Genomic DNA, 13,462 nt, shown 5'->3' with positions numbered 1-13,462 from the left:
TGTTATACATTTATACATAAGTACACGAACTGAACTTGCTGAAAACCCAGAGGCGTGCACATGATATAAGATGTTGATTTATACATACATGTTTTACATGTCGTAATTTTCGTGACATTAAACAAACATTACAGATTACACACATGAATATATTTTTTAACATTCATTATTTACCAAACATAACTAACCTTGTTCATTAAAATCCCATATTAAACTTACTAACTCTTATTTACAAAACAAAACACATTTCATTATATTTGAAATCAATTAAATAATGTCATTATTCAGATATGCTTTAAGTATTTTTAAAAAGTGCTTATATATGTACTTATTTAGAACTCTTTAAAATGATATATAAAACATAAAACCTTTGCAAAATCAAATTATTTCAATTGACTTACCTGTTGTACAAGAAAAGATTGCACAGGCCAATGTTAAAACTTCCCTAAGTAACATATCTGTCCCAATGAATCACCTGTACCTGGCAATGCTCCGCTTTTTATACAGGATTTTGCAGAACTGACAGCTTGGTCATAAACAGACATCATCTGAAGGTACATTACCTGCGCGCGCTCTCAACTACGCAACACGCCATGTACGTCAAAATATTCGACTTGATTTTTTTTTTCTAAATGAGTCATATTTATATTTGAAAACAAAAAAAAAAACACGTTAACCTTAAAAGGCTTTATATAACATTACTTTATTCTATATTTCAAATAAATGTGTATTACAAAATATATACAAGAGAAATGATGGTAACATTACATCACAAATTTAAGAAAGTTTAATAGATTGAGAAACTGACTTTTCATAATACATGCAAAATAACACCTAAACTATGTTACAAACAACAATAACAGCTGGCGACTACTGCGTTATTATTGTCAACTTTCCTTATTTGTGTAGTGATATTTCACTATCACCCCCATACGATGTTAAAGCCTTCCAAATTATTCTACACTGAAGAACCTGCTCCGAGAACAGTCGATTTTTAAAGCAAAGTTGGATTCTGACAAATAAAACTGATAATATAGTGATTTTAACGTCCATGTAGGACATGCACATATATTGTATCCTTTACACCGATTATATTTTAGGTCGTTTTCTTTATATTCAAAGTATCATATCAGATTTTCTTAATCAAAATTTTAGCAAATATAACCACGAGTTTTGGATAAGCAACATATTATGAACATTCTTGTGTTTAAATGAAAAAAAAATTACAAAAAAATATAGATTTGGCTGATATTCATACAGATTTGATTCAGAAAAAGAGTATGTGTAAATATTATTATAAGCACATGTATTTATCAACAATCAAGGACGATATCTTATTTTAGTTTTTTTTTTAAATGGATTTTTATATTTTATTTTTGAAATGACTGACATAAACTGGCTGTACCGAGATACAAGACTATTTTTGGCGAATTTTATACAAAAGTTCAATTTTACTTGCTCTTGAAAAGTAAACGCATATCATAAATCTTTTTGTATTCGTGTACTGTATTTTATAGATATTACTACTACAAACAATAGTGCAGTATAATTCAAAAATTTAAAGACTAATTTGTATACTAGTATGCTCCAGAATATATACGGAAACTGTTTAATATGTACGAACATCCTAAAATTAATTTTTCCTCCACTTTTTCTCTTCGTATAACAAACTCAGAAATTGAAAAAAAAAATAAATAAATCTGCTATTTTGAACCTTTGCCAGGGAAAATTCATGTTTAATGACACTCTGATTATTAACAGTCAAGAACACGTACAATAATAAATTCCTTAATATTTGAGCATCAGAAATCTAGATGTTTTCGGGTCTTTTCTTTCCTCCCTTTACACAGCTCTCTGATTATCCCCCCTACCACGACAGTCGCCCCGACCGCCGCGATCCCCGTCAGGGCTTTGTTCGCCTGCGATGGAAGAAAAAATCATATGGTATTTCAGTCAAAATTTTAAATTTATTAGAAGAGACGTTTGAATAATCTTGCAAAAAAAAAAACCCAACCTTTTTCTTTTACTTGTGAAAAAGAAGATTGACAGTAAACAAAGTCAAATTATCGAAGGAAACAATAGCAATTGTAAGAAAAGAAACACAGACTTTTTAAAACCTGAGGTATGTGATCAGGTGTCATGAAGAAGTAAGCATGCCCGAATCATATGAGTTAAATGACACAATTACAAGTGATTATAGAACACCAAAGTAGATTTTAGAGCCATTGGTTTAATTTTGTTTTAATTTACTAAATCATTTCATTATTAGTGGCAATGACCACTGTGCTTGAGCAATCTGTCGTACTCTGTTATTTTAAAATTGAAAAGGACAATATTTTAAAAAATCGAAAGAATCAATAAGCACCCATTTCCAATGTGGTACAGTTTTGTAGCAATCACGTCCTGTCAGAGAATCTTTTCTTGACGCTTTATTCGCGTTTTCTTTTTTCAGCTTGCTAATAAATGATGAATCAAAACTAAGGTGGTGGATACAAATGCAAGTAAAAATGTACGAAATTAAAGCTCTAAGTTTAAAATTAAATACCACCGACCTGTTCGGACCAGTTGACGCCATATCTACAGAAAGCTGCGAAATGTTCACAATTATTCCAGAGAACATTGTATCCAATCTCCCCAAGCTTACTTAGTGCTTCTCTTACAATCTCGTGGGCTGGTTTAGGTCTTTAATGAAAAAGTAAATCAAGTTTTCTTGCCCAGAAAAAGAGCAAAATGCATAAAATCTGAAAATTTAATTTAAAGAAAAAACTCACCTGCATTTTCTGTCTTTAGTGTTGTTGATTTCAACTTTGGAATCAAAAACCACTTTCCAGAAGTTCTCTTTCTTTACTACAGCTTTGTTGAACGTTTTCCCGCAGATCGTGAACACGTGGTTAGACTTTAAGGTACCATTGATTCCATCATTATCGATACCACCAAGATGTACCACCTCTTCGTCACCTTAAAATAATAACTGACAATACAGTTTTGTAGATTTTAATCTCTTTCCTTGAAATTTTAATTCTTAAATATAGTCACAGTTATAGTCTGTCATATTTTTCTTTATAACATTATTTCTCATATGATTAGAGACTCATATTAGATTTCTAATTAAGTTAATTAATCACTATATGTAAAGATAACTTTTACCAATGTAAACAGCCCAATGGGAGTACCATCCGCGGTTGAATTCTAATAAATCCCCCGCACGTGCTCGACGTATAACACTTCTGTTGTGTGAGTTGTACGTGCTCACTGCCATTATGGACTGGCCTGGTTATTGTTCACAAACAAAGCCAAAGATCACAATTTTCCAACAGGAAAAATACATAATTTATGATACGGAAATTTTTAACCATATTAAAAGACTATTTACAATGTATGACATCAGTATGATATTAATGGCATGTATATAATTGAAAGACAAGATTTGAAGCATAAATAATTATTAAATAAGCCTTTCCATTCCTTGAGAAGTCGATGTTATGAATAAAACAGGCTTAAAAGTGAGGAAATAATCCAGGTGTAACATTACTCGATGCTGTATATTACAAAATGATACCCTATATTAAAGACATTTGATATAATTGTTATGGAGGAGAAACATCTCACGCTATTCATACCGTGAGAGGAAGAACTTATATCAGGCTTATGGTGCTATTGCTAGATCAGTTTTTCACTCACAAAATAAACGTTTGTTTATTTCTCAATGACACATCTGTAAAGTTTTCTTAGAATGAAAAATATGGAGATAACAAACAGTATTAAAAATCAAAAGTCCATAAACAAAACAAAACAGGAGCAGAGTAAACATGGACCTCCAAATCATCAGAGATGGGATCAGGTGACATGGAGGAGTGAGCATCCCCTGCCGACCGGTCACACCCACAGTGAAATTCAGTGTGTAAATAACGGTGTACTAATCAGGATGAAAAACATCAGTCAGCATTTGACTCAGTGATAAATTGTATTTGCTGATAAGGTCATTGTATCGACCTTAGAACTTACGAAATGATGACTTTAAATGAAACTGCTGATATTCTTGTTTCATCAACTTGTTTGTCAATAATTTACCTCATGTTAGAAATTGTTCGTACATAGAGCTTGGTTGTTAGATTACCATGAATGTCTTTTTCAAGTAAAATATCCAAGTATAAACAGATGTGCCAGACTCTGTGGTATCTTTTATCATCAAAAATATAACCTTTGTCAGTCGTGAATTCTCCGACTATTAAATTGGAAGTATGATACGAGCGGATAGAAAGTATCAATAATAACATTTCGTAAATCTGTCGAGCAAGAAAACAATTCGAGCAAGAAAACAATTCACTTTAAATTAATCTGATGAAGAATTTTTCAAGAAGTTGCTTCCAAAATTGCTTAAAATTCAAGTTTGTATGTCTTTAATGTCGAATTTTTCACGCAAAGCGGCACTTTTACACTTATACTTGGCATTCAGTTTCATTGAACGCTGAGGGATCTTTTTTGAGCACTTACTGCAACACGGAATCTCACTTTATACGGTGAGAGATGGAAATCAAGAACAGTATTGTAATCAAGCTTAGTCTATTGAGACAATACAAGTCGGGAGAATTGCACTCGGACCCCGAAACCATAGGATGTGGGATCATGCGACAAGGAGTAGTATGCAATCATTCTCGACTGGCACAGTGGTTATTGCGTTTTCTCCAGCGAAGAAAGGAGTTGATCCTTACGTCGGGGACTCGAATCCTTTGCGGGACGTAGATACCGGTTCTTTGGATGAGTTCTATGGTAAAACAATGAGGTTGTCAACAGACATTATCTATCATAAAATTAAATGATGATTGAAATTCTTTTTTCAGACTAGTTGTTAGGCCATTTTGTACACAATGAATAGTCTAAGTTTATTTTTTGTTTGTCCGCGATCACGACAAGCATTACACGGCTTGAGGGGCCAGTCGTGATTGGATTAAGTCGCTTATTAATAAATATGTAGTTCTTTTGCCAATCGCATAGGCAATTAGAATGAAAGTTTCGGGTCTTTCGGATCTGATGCCGCGTTACGACAGGCGTTGGCTCGATAAGGATCCCTCATTGTTCAATGATCGTGAGTGTCGAGTAAAAGCCCTTCCTCGGTATACGGTGACGTCTCTATATGAGTGAAAAATTCTCGAACGGGCGTAAAATATCTTTTTGCAATTCAATCTTTGGAAGGCCAGTAACAAATCTTTGGCCAGTTAGGAGTAGACAAAATAGTAGTTACTGGACACTTGTATGTTTTTCCTTGTATTATATAGTGAATTTTCAATATCACCTACATATAATTTTTGTCTCCAAACTGAATTAGTAACTGTATGCAGCAGTATCTTCCAATTATGAACTGGACAATTTTCTGGATTCTCTAGCAGCATTTGCATACTTTAATTTCTGGCTTAGCTCACCTCACCCAAAAGCTCAAATAAGTTATTTCGATCGAAGATGTTTCGACATCCGTTTATACGTTGTATGTAGCTTATAAATTTTTACATTTTCAATTTTACAAAGACGCAGGCACAATTTCAATTAAACTGTCTATAAAACATCCTTGGGTAAAGTCCAAACACGACACTCTCCTTCATAAGTTGATTATAGTGAACATTTAGAAGAAACATTCAAAGACTCTTCTTTCATGAACCACTATACAATATCGGAAACATAAAAACACGTGAATACTTCTTGATACATAGAAGTTTAAACTTTGTTCTTTTTTTGTTCTGATACCATGGGTAGCAGGGGAAATATAGTGATTTGGAGGGGAAAAAGCAGCGCCAATGTGAGGCAGGTGAGCGCTTTGACTTTAGCATCAGAATAAACTGTACTTAGAACAAAAATGCATTGAGTGTCCCAAAAAGATGGACCCATTTATCTGCCCCTGTCATGGTGGGCAGTGTTTTTCACGAGCAGAGCAGATAGATGTAAAATATTAGGAAACCGAGTGTGGGTAGATGGAAGTTATCGGTTGTAAGTTACCGTAGTTGTCATGTACTACTGTATTTAACTTTATCGCATGTAGTATGGTGATATTGGATTGAATTTTTGCAGTAAATGCAGTGTTTGTTTATGAGTTGAACTCACCATAGAGGCATTGAACATTGAACATTGAACAACTGAAAAATCTAAACTGGAATACATATATCGTCATTACTTTTGCTCTATGCTATATCATTAACTTTGCCATTATATCTAAACAAATCATAATGAGTAACAAAGACTCATCAAACAAAAGGTGTATCAGTGAACTTTCGCTTGACATGTCAAGATCATTCAGTGATGTGATCCAATCTACAAAGAAGTCTCGGGATGGCTCATTGTCAGACCAAATTCATGAACAGGAGCCTATTCCCACTCAAACATCTACTCCTGAAAATATCAAATGTGCTACAGGTGACCTAAGTGAGCAACAACATCATGTTTCCCAGTACCCCACCCCTCAACTTGTAGTATCAGGGCCTATCACAATTTGTAGTGAGGATATACAAAAGATAGCAGAAAGTGTTAAAGCCTTACTTAGTACTGACTTAGCCTCACTCACATCTGAAATACAAAGTATTGTTAAAAGCGAAGTACAGAAAGCAACTGAGCCCTTGCAAGAAAAAATTAAAAACCTTGAACAACAAAACAAAGATTTGTTCCTTAAAGTTGACGAACTAGAGCAATATGGTCGCAGACCTTTAGTTCGAGTGTCTGGCATACCCGAAACGATGAACGAAAATACATCGGACAAAATCATGGGTGCCGTTACAGCCGCCGGTATTCCTCTTCAGCGGGAAGATATTCTTGTATCTCATCGTGTTGGAAAACGTGATGCCAACCGAACACGCCCTAGACAAATAATTGCCCGATTAAAATCTGTGGATCTTAAATTCCATCTTGTAAAAAATTCAAAAAAGTTCGCAGAAATTGATGAGACAGCTGGCATTACCATTAACGAGGATCTAACGAAGTATCGTGACAAGATCATGTTCCTGGGCAGACAACTCTGTCGAAATCACAGGATAAAATCAGTGTCGTCCTCCAATGGCAAGATCAAAATATACGATCGGAACAATGATGCTCATTTTATTCGAGAAGAGGCAGATCTAGTACCCTTTGGACACGAAATGGCAATCGATTAAATTGTTACAAAAAAAACAAAACGATAATCTGAAATGCGTTTAAATAAATTAAGGACATAAACTTTCCTCCCACACCAGTTTTTTTTCTCTTTCTTAGAACTCATGTAAAATGAACTGCATCAGTTTATGTCTTTTGTTCTGTGCAGTTCAACTTACTTGTACATTTCAAGACTTAGAGGTTCAATCAACCTCAAACTTTTTTGATGCAAAAAAATCTTGTAAAAAGTATTGTGTGTACAACACAGTGTTTGTATATATTTCCTACACACAATATTCCTGTTTCCTGTTTCTTTGTTTTGTTATTATTCTAAATGTATATTTCTTTGTTCATTTTTTTGTTGTATTATTTTTTTGTGTTACACTTTATAATCCTTACAACTTCAATTGTCATGCTTCATGTATTCCACTGTATTTACCAAACTCTGTACTTTTTGTCCCAACTCTAATGTTACTCTTATCCAAAAACACCATTGCAGCACCTTTTTTATTTCCTACTGTACACTTTCACCAAATTTTAGACAATGGGTGACTCTGTTGAACAATACCGTGCTGCAATCGGTCTTTTTTATTTATCCTGTAGAGGTGTATGCAAGTCTTACTCATTCCATATCTCGGTTTGTGAATTTTTATCGTGCGTTATTATGTTCCCCAAACGAAGTTGGGGAACATATTGTTTTTACTCTGTTTCTTATTATGTTCCCCAAACGAAGTTGGGGAACATATTGTTTTTACTCTGTTTCTTATTATTATTATTATTAAGGTCTTCCGTCTTCAGCGGAAGACCTTATTGTTTTTCTTAGGTTTCTTTTCCACTATTTTTCTTATTATTATTTTTTTTCTTACCGATTTTGTGCACGCGAGTTCTCGGAAACGGCTCGATGGATTTTCATGAAACTTTCAGGTCTGATAGAACATCGAAAAATCTAGAAGTAAAATTTTTTATTTTGATGACGTCACTTCCGGTTCGGAGATTTTCGCAATTTTGTCATTTTTAGAGGGTCACTTTGTCCGGCAATGTTCTCAAAAACCGTTGAAGATTAAAGTATGAAATTTTCAGTGATGATAGATCAACCTTTGGAGAAGTGCACTGAGTATATCATTTTCACCGGAAGTAGGTAGCGCCGACGCTCTGGCGCGAAAATAGTCCTATCAGGAATTTCAAAATATTTAGCACCTTTTCTACGATAAAATTTTACCTAGAAATATTTGGTTAAAGCATGTAGAACAAAAAAGATGTAGAATATCAAGATCTACCAAATGACATCTCGAAAAAAGGGCTGGCCCCTTAAAGTAGGGGCCTGGAGGGGCCGAAAGTTTTTCCTTTATATCTCAAAAAGTTTTGAGAATTTGTGATACGTCAAAGAAGCAAAGTTGTTCAAAATGTCAAGCTTAATCTATTGGAGTCGTCAAAATACGCCCGGCGTCGTCACTTCCGGCCAAACCGGAAGTAGTCGGAAAACGCGTATTTTTGCCGTTCTTGATAAGTTTTTTGGTAACATATGTCTAAGGGAGCGTTAAAATTAATTTTCCGTCCGTCGTCATCACTTCCGCTTAACCGGAAGTAGCAGTAAATGGCTTATTTTTGCATTAATTAACATGGATTGGGAGGATTCAAACCAATTTTGGGCGTTATTTCTCATTTTTGTTAAAAATGAAAGCTACTTCCGGTCAAACAGGACGGAAGACCTACTCGTTGCTTTGCAAAGAGCTTTGCTCTAGTTATTATTATTTTTCTTCTTCTTCTTCCTGGGTACTTTTTTGTCCGGGAATGATCTTGTAAACTGTTCGTCCGAGGTAGGTAAAACCTTTTTAGGGTAAGTAGACATGTTATGAAGATTTGCGGAATCAAGGTCATTTTGCGCGCACGTGCTTGCAAGAGCGCGCACGTGCAACACTTGAAATAACCAATATAATAGATATAGTCGGAACTTTTCTATTTTTTGATAAAATGCTTTGAAACTCATAATGTAAGGATACATTAGTAGTATAGACAAGATGGCATGGTCAAAATAGCAAGATCTCACGCGCATGCACGTGCTCTTTGCTCTGATTGGCTGAAACTAAAGTCTCAATATCTTTCTTGTTTCTTGTCATAATCTTTTGAAATTTTGAACATGGTCCTACATTATGAAGATCTACAGCATGGTATATTAAAATTTTAATAAAAGCATGCGCATGCGCGCGTGCTGTAATCTGATTGGCTAAAACTTTAAATGGCTATATCTCCTTTGCTTTTAGACGAAATGCTTTGAAATTTAAAACATAGTCATACATTACGATATCCTAAAATATGATATAGAAAATATTCATGAAATCACGCACATGCACGTGTGCTGCAATCTGATTGGCTGAAACTTCAAAGGGCTATAACTCTCTTGTTTTTCAACCAAACAGGATGGGATTTAGAACTTGGATAAATATAAGGGACTCCTACAATACAGTGTAGTCATTATGCACGTGCTTGCACGTGCGTGCACGTGAAATGAGTAAAATAAAAAATACACTCTAATGAGTGCATTTTTTAATACTTTTGGATTAAATGCTTTGATATTATTAAAATTTTAGATAGTGTAGACAAGATAATATGGTCGTTACGCACATGAACACGCGTGCAATGCCTATTTTTAAGGTCTTCCGTCTTCACGGAAGACCTTATAGTTATTGCTCTGTTTCTTATTATTATTATTATTATTATTATTATTATTACTTTTCTGACACGATTTCTCGACAACTACTGGATAGAATTACATGAAATTTTTAGGAAAGATGTGTTGTAAGATACTCTTGAAAGTTCCAAGACAGTTTTTGGAAATTCCTCTCTGGTGCCAAGTTTTGGACCATTTTCCTGATTTTAGAACGACATTTTGTCCACGATTAAACTCCAAAACGGTAAAAGATATCAATGTGAAACTTTCAGAGTTTATAGATGATGATCAATACTTTCCAGGACGCAACTTTTCGTTCGTCGTCAGTCCTTCCTGTCGCTACCGGAAGCCAATTCAAAATGTCCAAATTTTCAACTTTCTTTGTTTTTCAATATTTTTCATTTATTTTTGGAAGATTGATAGAGACACTTCTATTGATGCTTACTATATAAGTTGTTTTAATATCGGTTAATCTGAACTCTAGATATTAATATTTGAAAATCTGAAGCGGGCCCAAGATGGCGGCCGTCTTGTCAACTCTGACATTTCGCGAGTAGGGGCTTATGGAGGCAGCTGAGCGTTTGATTAAACCATTCTGACATAAGGATACATGAAATGCAAAAAACTACTTGGACTCTCACGTAGTAGTAAGTTGCAATTCAGTGTCAATCTTAAAAAACTTAATTTACGTTTCACTGATTTAGTGTTACTGGGCTAGATACGATATGTAATGTGTTATATATACTTTCCTAACGCCGAAATAAAATAAAGGTGATAAGAATGTTTTATTTAATTAATTTCATTGAAGCTATTGCACCTCTTTAATAGATCAGTACAAAGAAAAGGTGCGAATATTTACGCTTAAAGCAGTATTCCCAATAGCTAAATGGTTCGCGCGTTGGGGAGAAAAGAGAGAAAAAAAATGCGCATTCACGTTGGCGACCTGGATTCACTCCTCCTTGTGATCAAAATTTTGAATCACTTTTTAGTTTGATTTTACAAGTTTTTTTCCTGAATCGGACGGAAGACCTCTCGTTGCTCGCAACGAGATCGTATCTAGTTTTAAATATATTTTGTATTTTTCTTGGAAGACCTTGATTAAGTCTAAATTCCATAAAGTATTTCTTATTTAATAGAAATAACAGGGAATATGGCACCAAAAGGGAGTTGGGGAGCGTTTGGGGAACATCTGTAACGGTCCCCGTTACAATTAGCACTAGTTATTATTATTATTATTATTATTTTTCTTCTTCCTGGGAAAATCTTTTCCGCGAATGATCTTGTAAACTACACATCCGACTAACGTGAAACCTTTTTAGGGTCAGTAGGCATGTTATGTAGATTTGCGGAACGAAGGTCATTTTGCGCGCACGTGCTTGCAAGAGCGCGCACGTGCAACACGGGAAATGACCAATATAATGAATATTGCCGTAACTTTTTTAATTTTAGATGAAATGTTTTGAAACTCATAATATAAGGATATATTAGTAGCATAGACAAGATGATGTGGTCAAAATAGCAAGATCTCACTCGCATGCACGTGCGCTTCACTCTGATTGGCTGAAACTAAAGTCTCAATATCTTTCTTGTTTTTTGATAAAATCCTTTGACATTTTGAATATAATCATACATTAGGGAGATCTACAGCCTGATATAGAAGAATTATCATAAAAGAATGTGCATGCACGTGTGCTTGCAAGAGCGTGCACGTGCAACACCAGAAATTTCCAATATAATCGATATAGATATAACTATTTAAATTTTTTATGAAATGTTTTGAAACTTATAATATAAGGATGTATTAGAAGCATAGACTAGATGACATGGTCAAAATAGCAAGATCTCACGCGCATGCACGTGCGCTTCGCTCTGATTGGCTGAAATTAAAGTCTCAATATCTTTCTTGTTTTTCGACAAAATTCTTTGAAATTTTGAACATGATTATACATTATAAAGATCTACAGCATGGTATATAAGAATTATCATGAAAAGCATGCGCATGCATGTGTGCTGCAATCTGATTGGCTGAACATTTAAATATCTATACCTTTCTTAGTTTTCAACAAAACGGGATAAGATTAAGAATATGAATAGGTATAATGGATTCCTACATAATGGTACTATCAAAATTGAATGCACGAGCATTCATTCATGCAGACGCGCGCACGAAATACGCAAAATGGCCAATATTTAAAAAAATAAACAGAATATATTGTAAGAATTTTTTTTATTTATTCTCACGATATATAGATATGTTAATTGTTTAGACAACATGCTATGATCAGCTTGCATGTTCATGCACGTGCGTGCGCGTACAATGCGTTAAATGACATATAGTTGATATCATTGTACCTTTTATAATCTTTGATTAAATCGATACTAGTCATATTTTTAAAAAAATGTTTTACAGGAATTAGGCACAAAAATGGATTTGGGGAGCGTTTGGGGAACATCTGTAACGGTCCCCGTTACAATTAGCACTAGTTTATAGTATGATCAAAACATTACTTAGAAGTTCGACACGGTTTACAAAAAACTTAAGAGTTTGTATCGGCGCATCGCCATTTGGATATATTGTTGTCACAAAATCTCAACCGGTCTGAATATATAGATGGTATTGTTAATAATGCTTATAAGAAATTGGGGTTATTGAAGAAGTTGAAATTTTCAATCGGTAGGAAAAATCTTTCTCTTTTGTATACAACATTTGTAAGACCTACACTTGAATATGCTTCAATTGTCTGGGATGGTTGCTCTTTATCTGATGTAGAAAAACTTGAAAAAATACATAAATGAATCCTGTAGATTTAGCTAGATATATTATTGAATCTTATTTGTATACGTTTTTGCTACTATTTTGCATGACAATTATTATGTGTTTTTTTTTAAGGAGAAGAACTAGTAAGTTGTTAGAACTTGTTTCTTATCCTTTTGCTTGTCAATAAAATATGTTCAAAACAAAACCCATTCACTGTCGATTAACAAAAAAGGACATTAAAACTGATTTGTGTCGTTTTAAAGTGATAGCTTTGACTTGCATCAAAAAAGTAAATCAAGATTAATTTTCACTCAAATCTACGAATTACAATATAAAAGTATGCAATATAAACGAAAAGAACAAGGAAAAAATTGAGCGATTGATCGATAGTTATAGTTCAATTAGGAGTCGGCAATTTGTCGCCCTATTTAGGTTAAAAAAATAAATTACATTCTACGGCCAGTTTTAAATATTGAACCTTTTATTAAAAGGTTTATTCCCCGAACGTCTAAAACCTGTATAAACAGTATAATTATCACACTCAATTAAGAGGCCATATGAGGGGCACAGGTAGAGTTTACCCGTGTTATCTTAATTTAATATTCTAAATATTTAATATTCTAAATCAATATCTTAATATTTAATATTCTAAATCAAATATATTAATTTTTCTGTGAAAGTTTTCTTGATTTAATATTCTAAATCAAATATATTTATTTTTCTGAGAAAGTTATCTTGATTTAATATTCTAAATCAAATATATTTATTTTTCTGAGAAAGAATTAACAATATTTCAAGACACCAAACAAGTGTTTTTTCATATGAATACTTTTATTTTTATTTCAGTACATTTCATTACAAGCACTATGACACAATGTATGTAAAGTGATGACAAGTTCATTATTTACAAATATTTAATTTTTAAA

At 33.7% G+C, this 13,462-nt stretch overlaps 1 protein-coding gene across 1 annotated transcript; it reads right to left on the bottom strand.

Annotated features, from left to right (window-relative positions):
- Positions 1–684: 684 nt before the first annotated feature.
- Positions 685–3,366, bottom strand: LOC134262077 (phospholipase A and acyltransferase 2-like). Its single transcript, XM_062744465.1, has 4 exons — positions 3,148–3,366; positions 2,772–2,958; positions 2,553–2,682; positions 685–1,919 (listed from the first exon to the last, which is right to left on the bottom strand). Exons 1-4 carry the CDS (start codon positions 3,257–3,259, stop codon positions 1,803–1,805), a joined length of 546 nt encoding a protein of 181 aa, XP_062600449.1. The 5' UTR covers positions 3,260–3,366; the 3' UTR covers positions 685–1,802.
- Positions 3,367–13,462: the final 10,096 nt, after the last annotated feature.

Source organism: Saccostrea cucullata, unplaced genomic scaffold (assembly GCF_032062105.1).
Source record: "Saccostrea cucullata isolate Sc308-1 unplaced genomic scaffold, CSIRO_AGI_Scuc_v1 ctg12565, whole genome shotgun sequence".
NCBI classification, from domain to species: domain Eukaryota; kingdom Metazoa; phylum Mollusca; class Bivalvia; order Ostreida; family Ostreidae; genus Saccostrea; species Saccostrea cuccullata.
The sequence above is the reverse complement of the archived record's forward strand: the minus strand, read 5'-3'. Positions and strand labels throughout refer to the sequence as shown.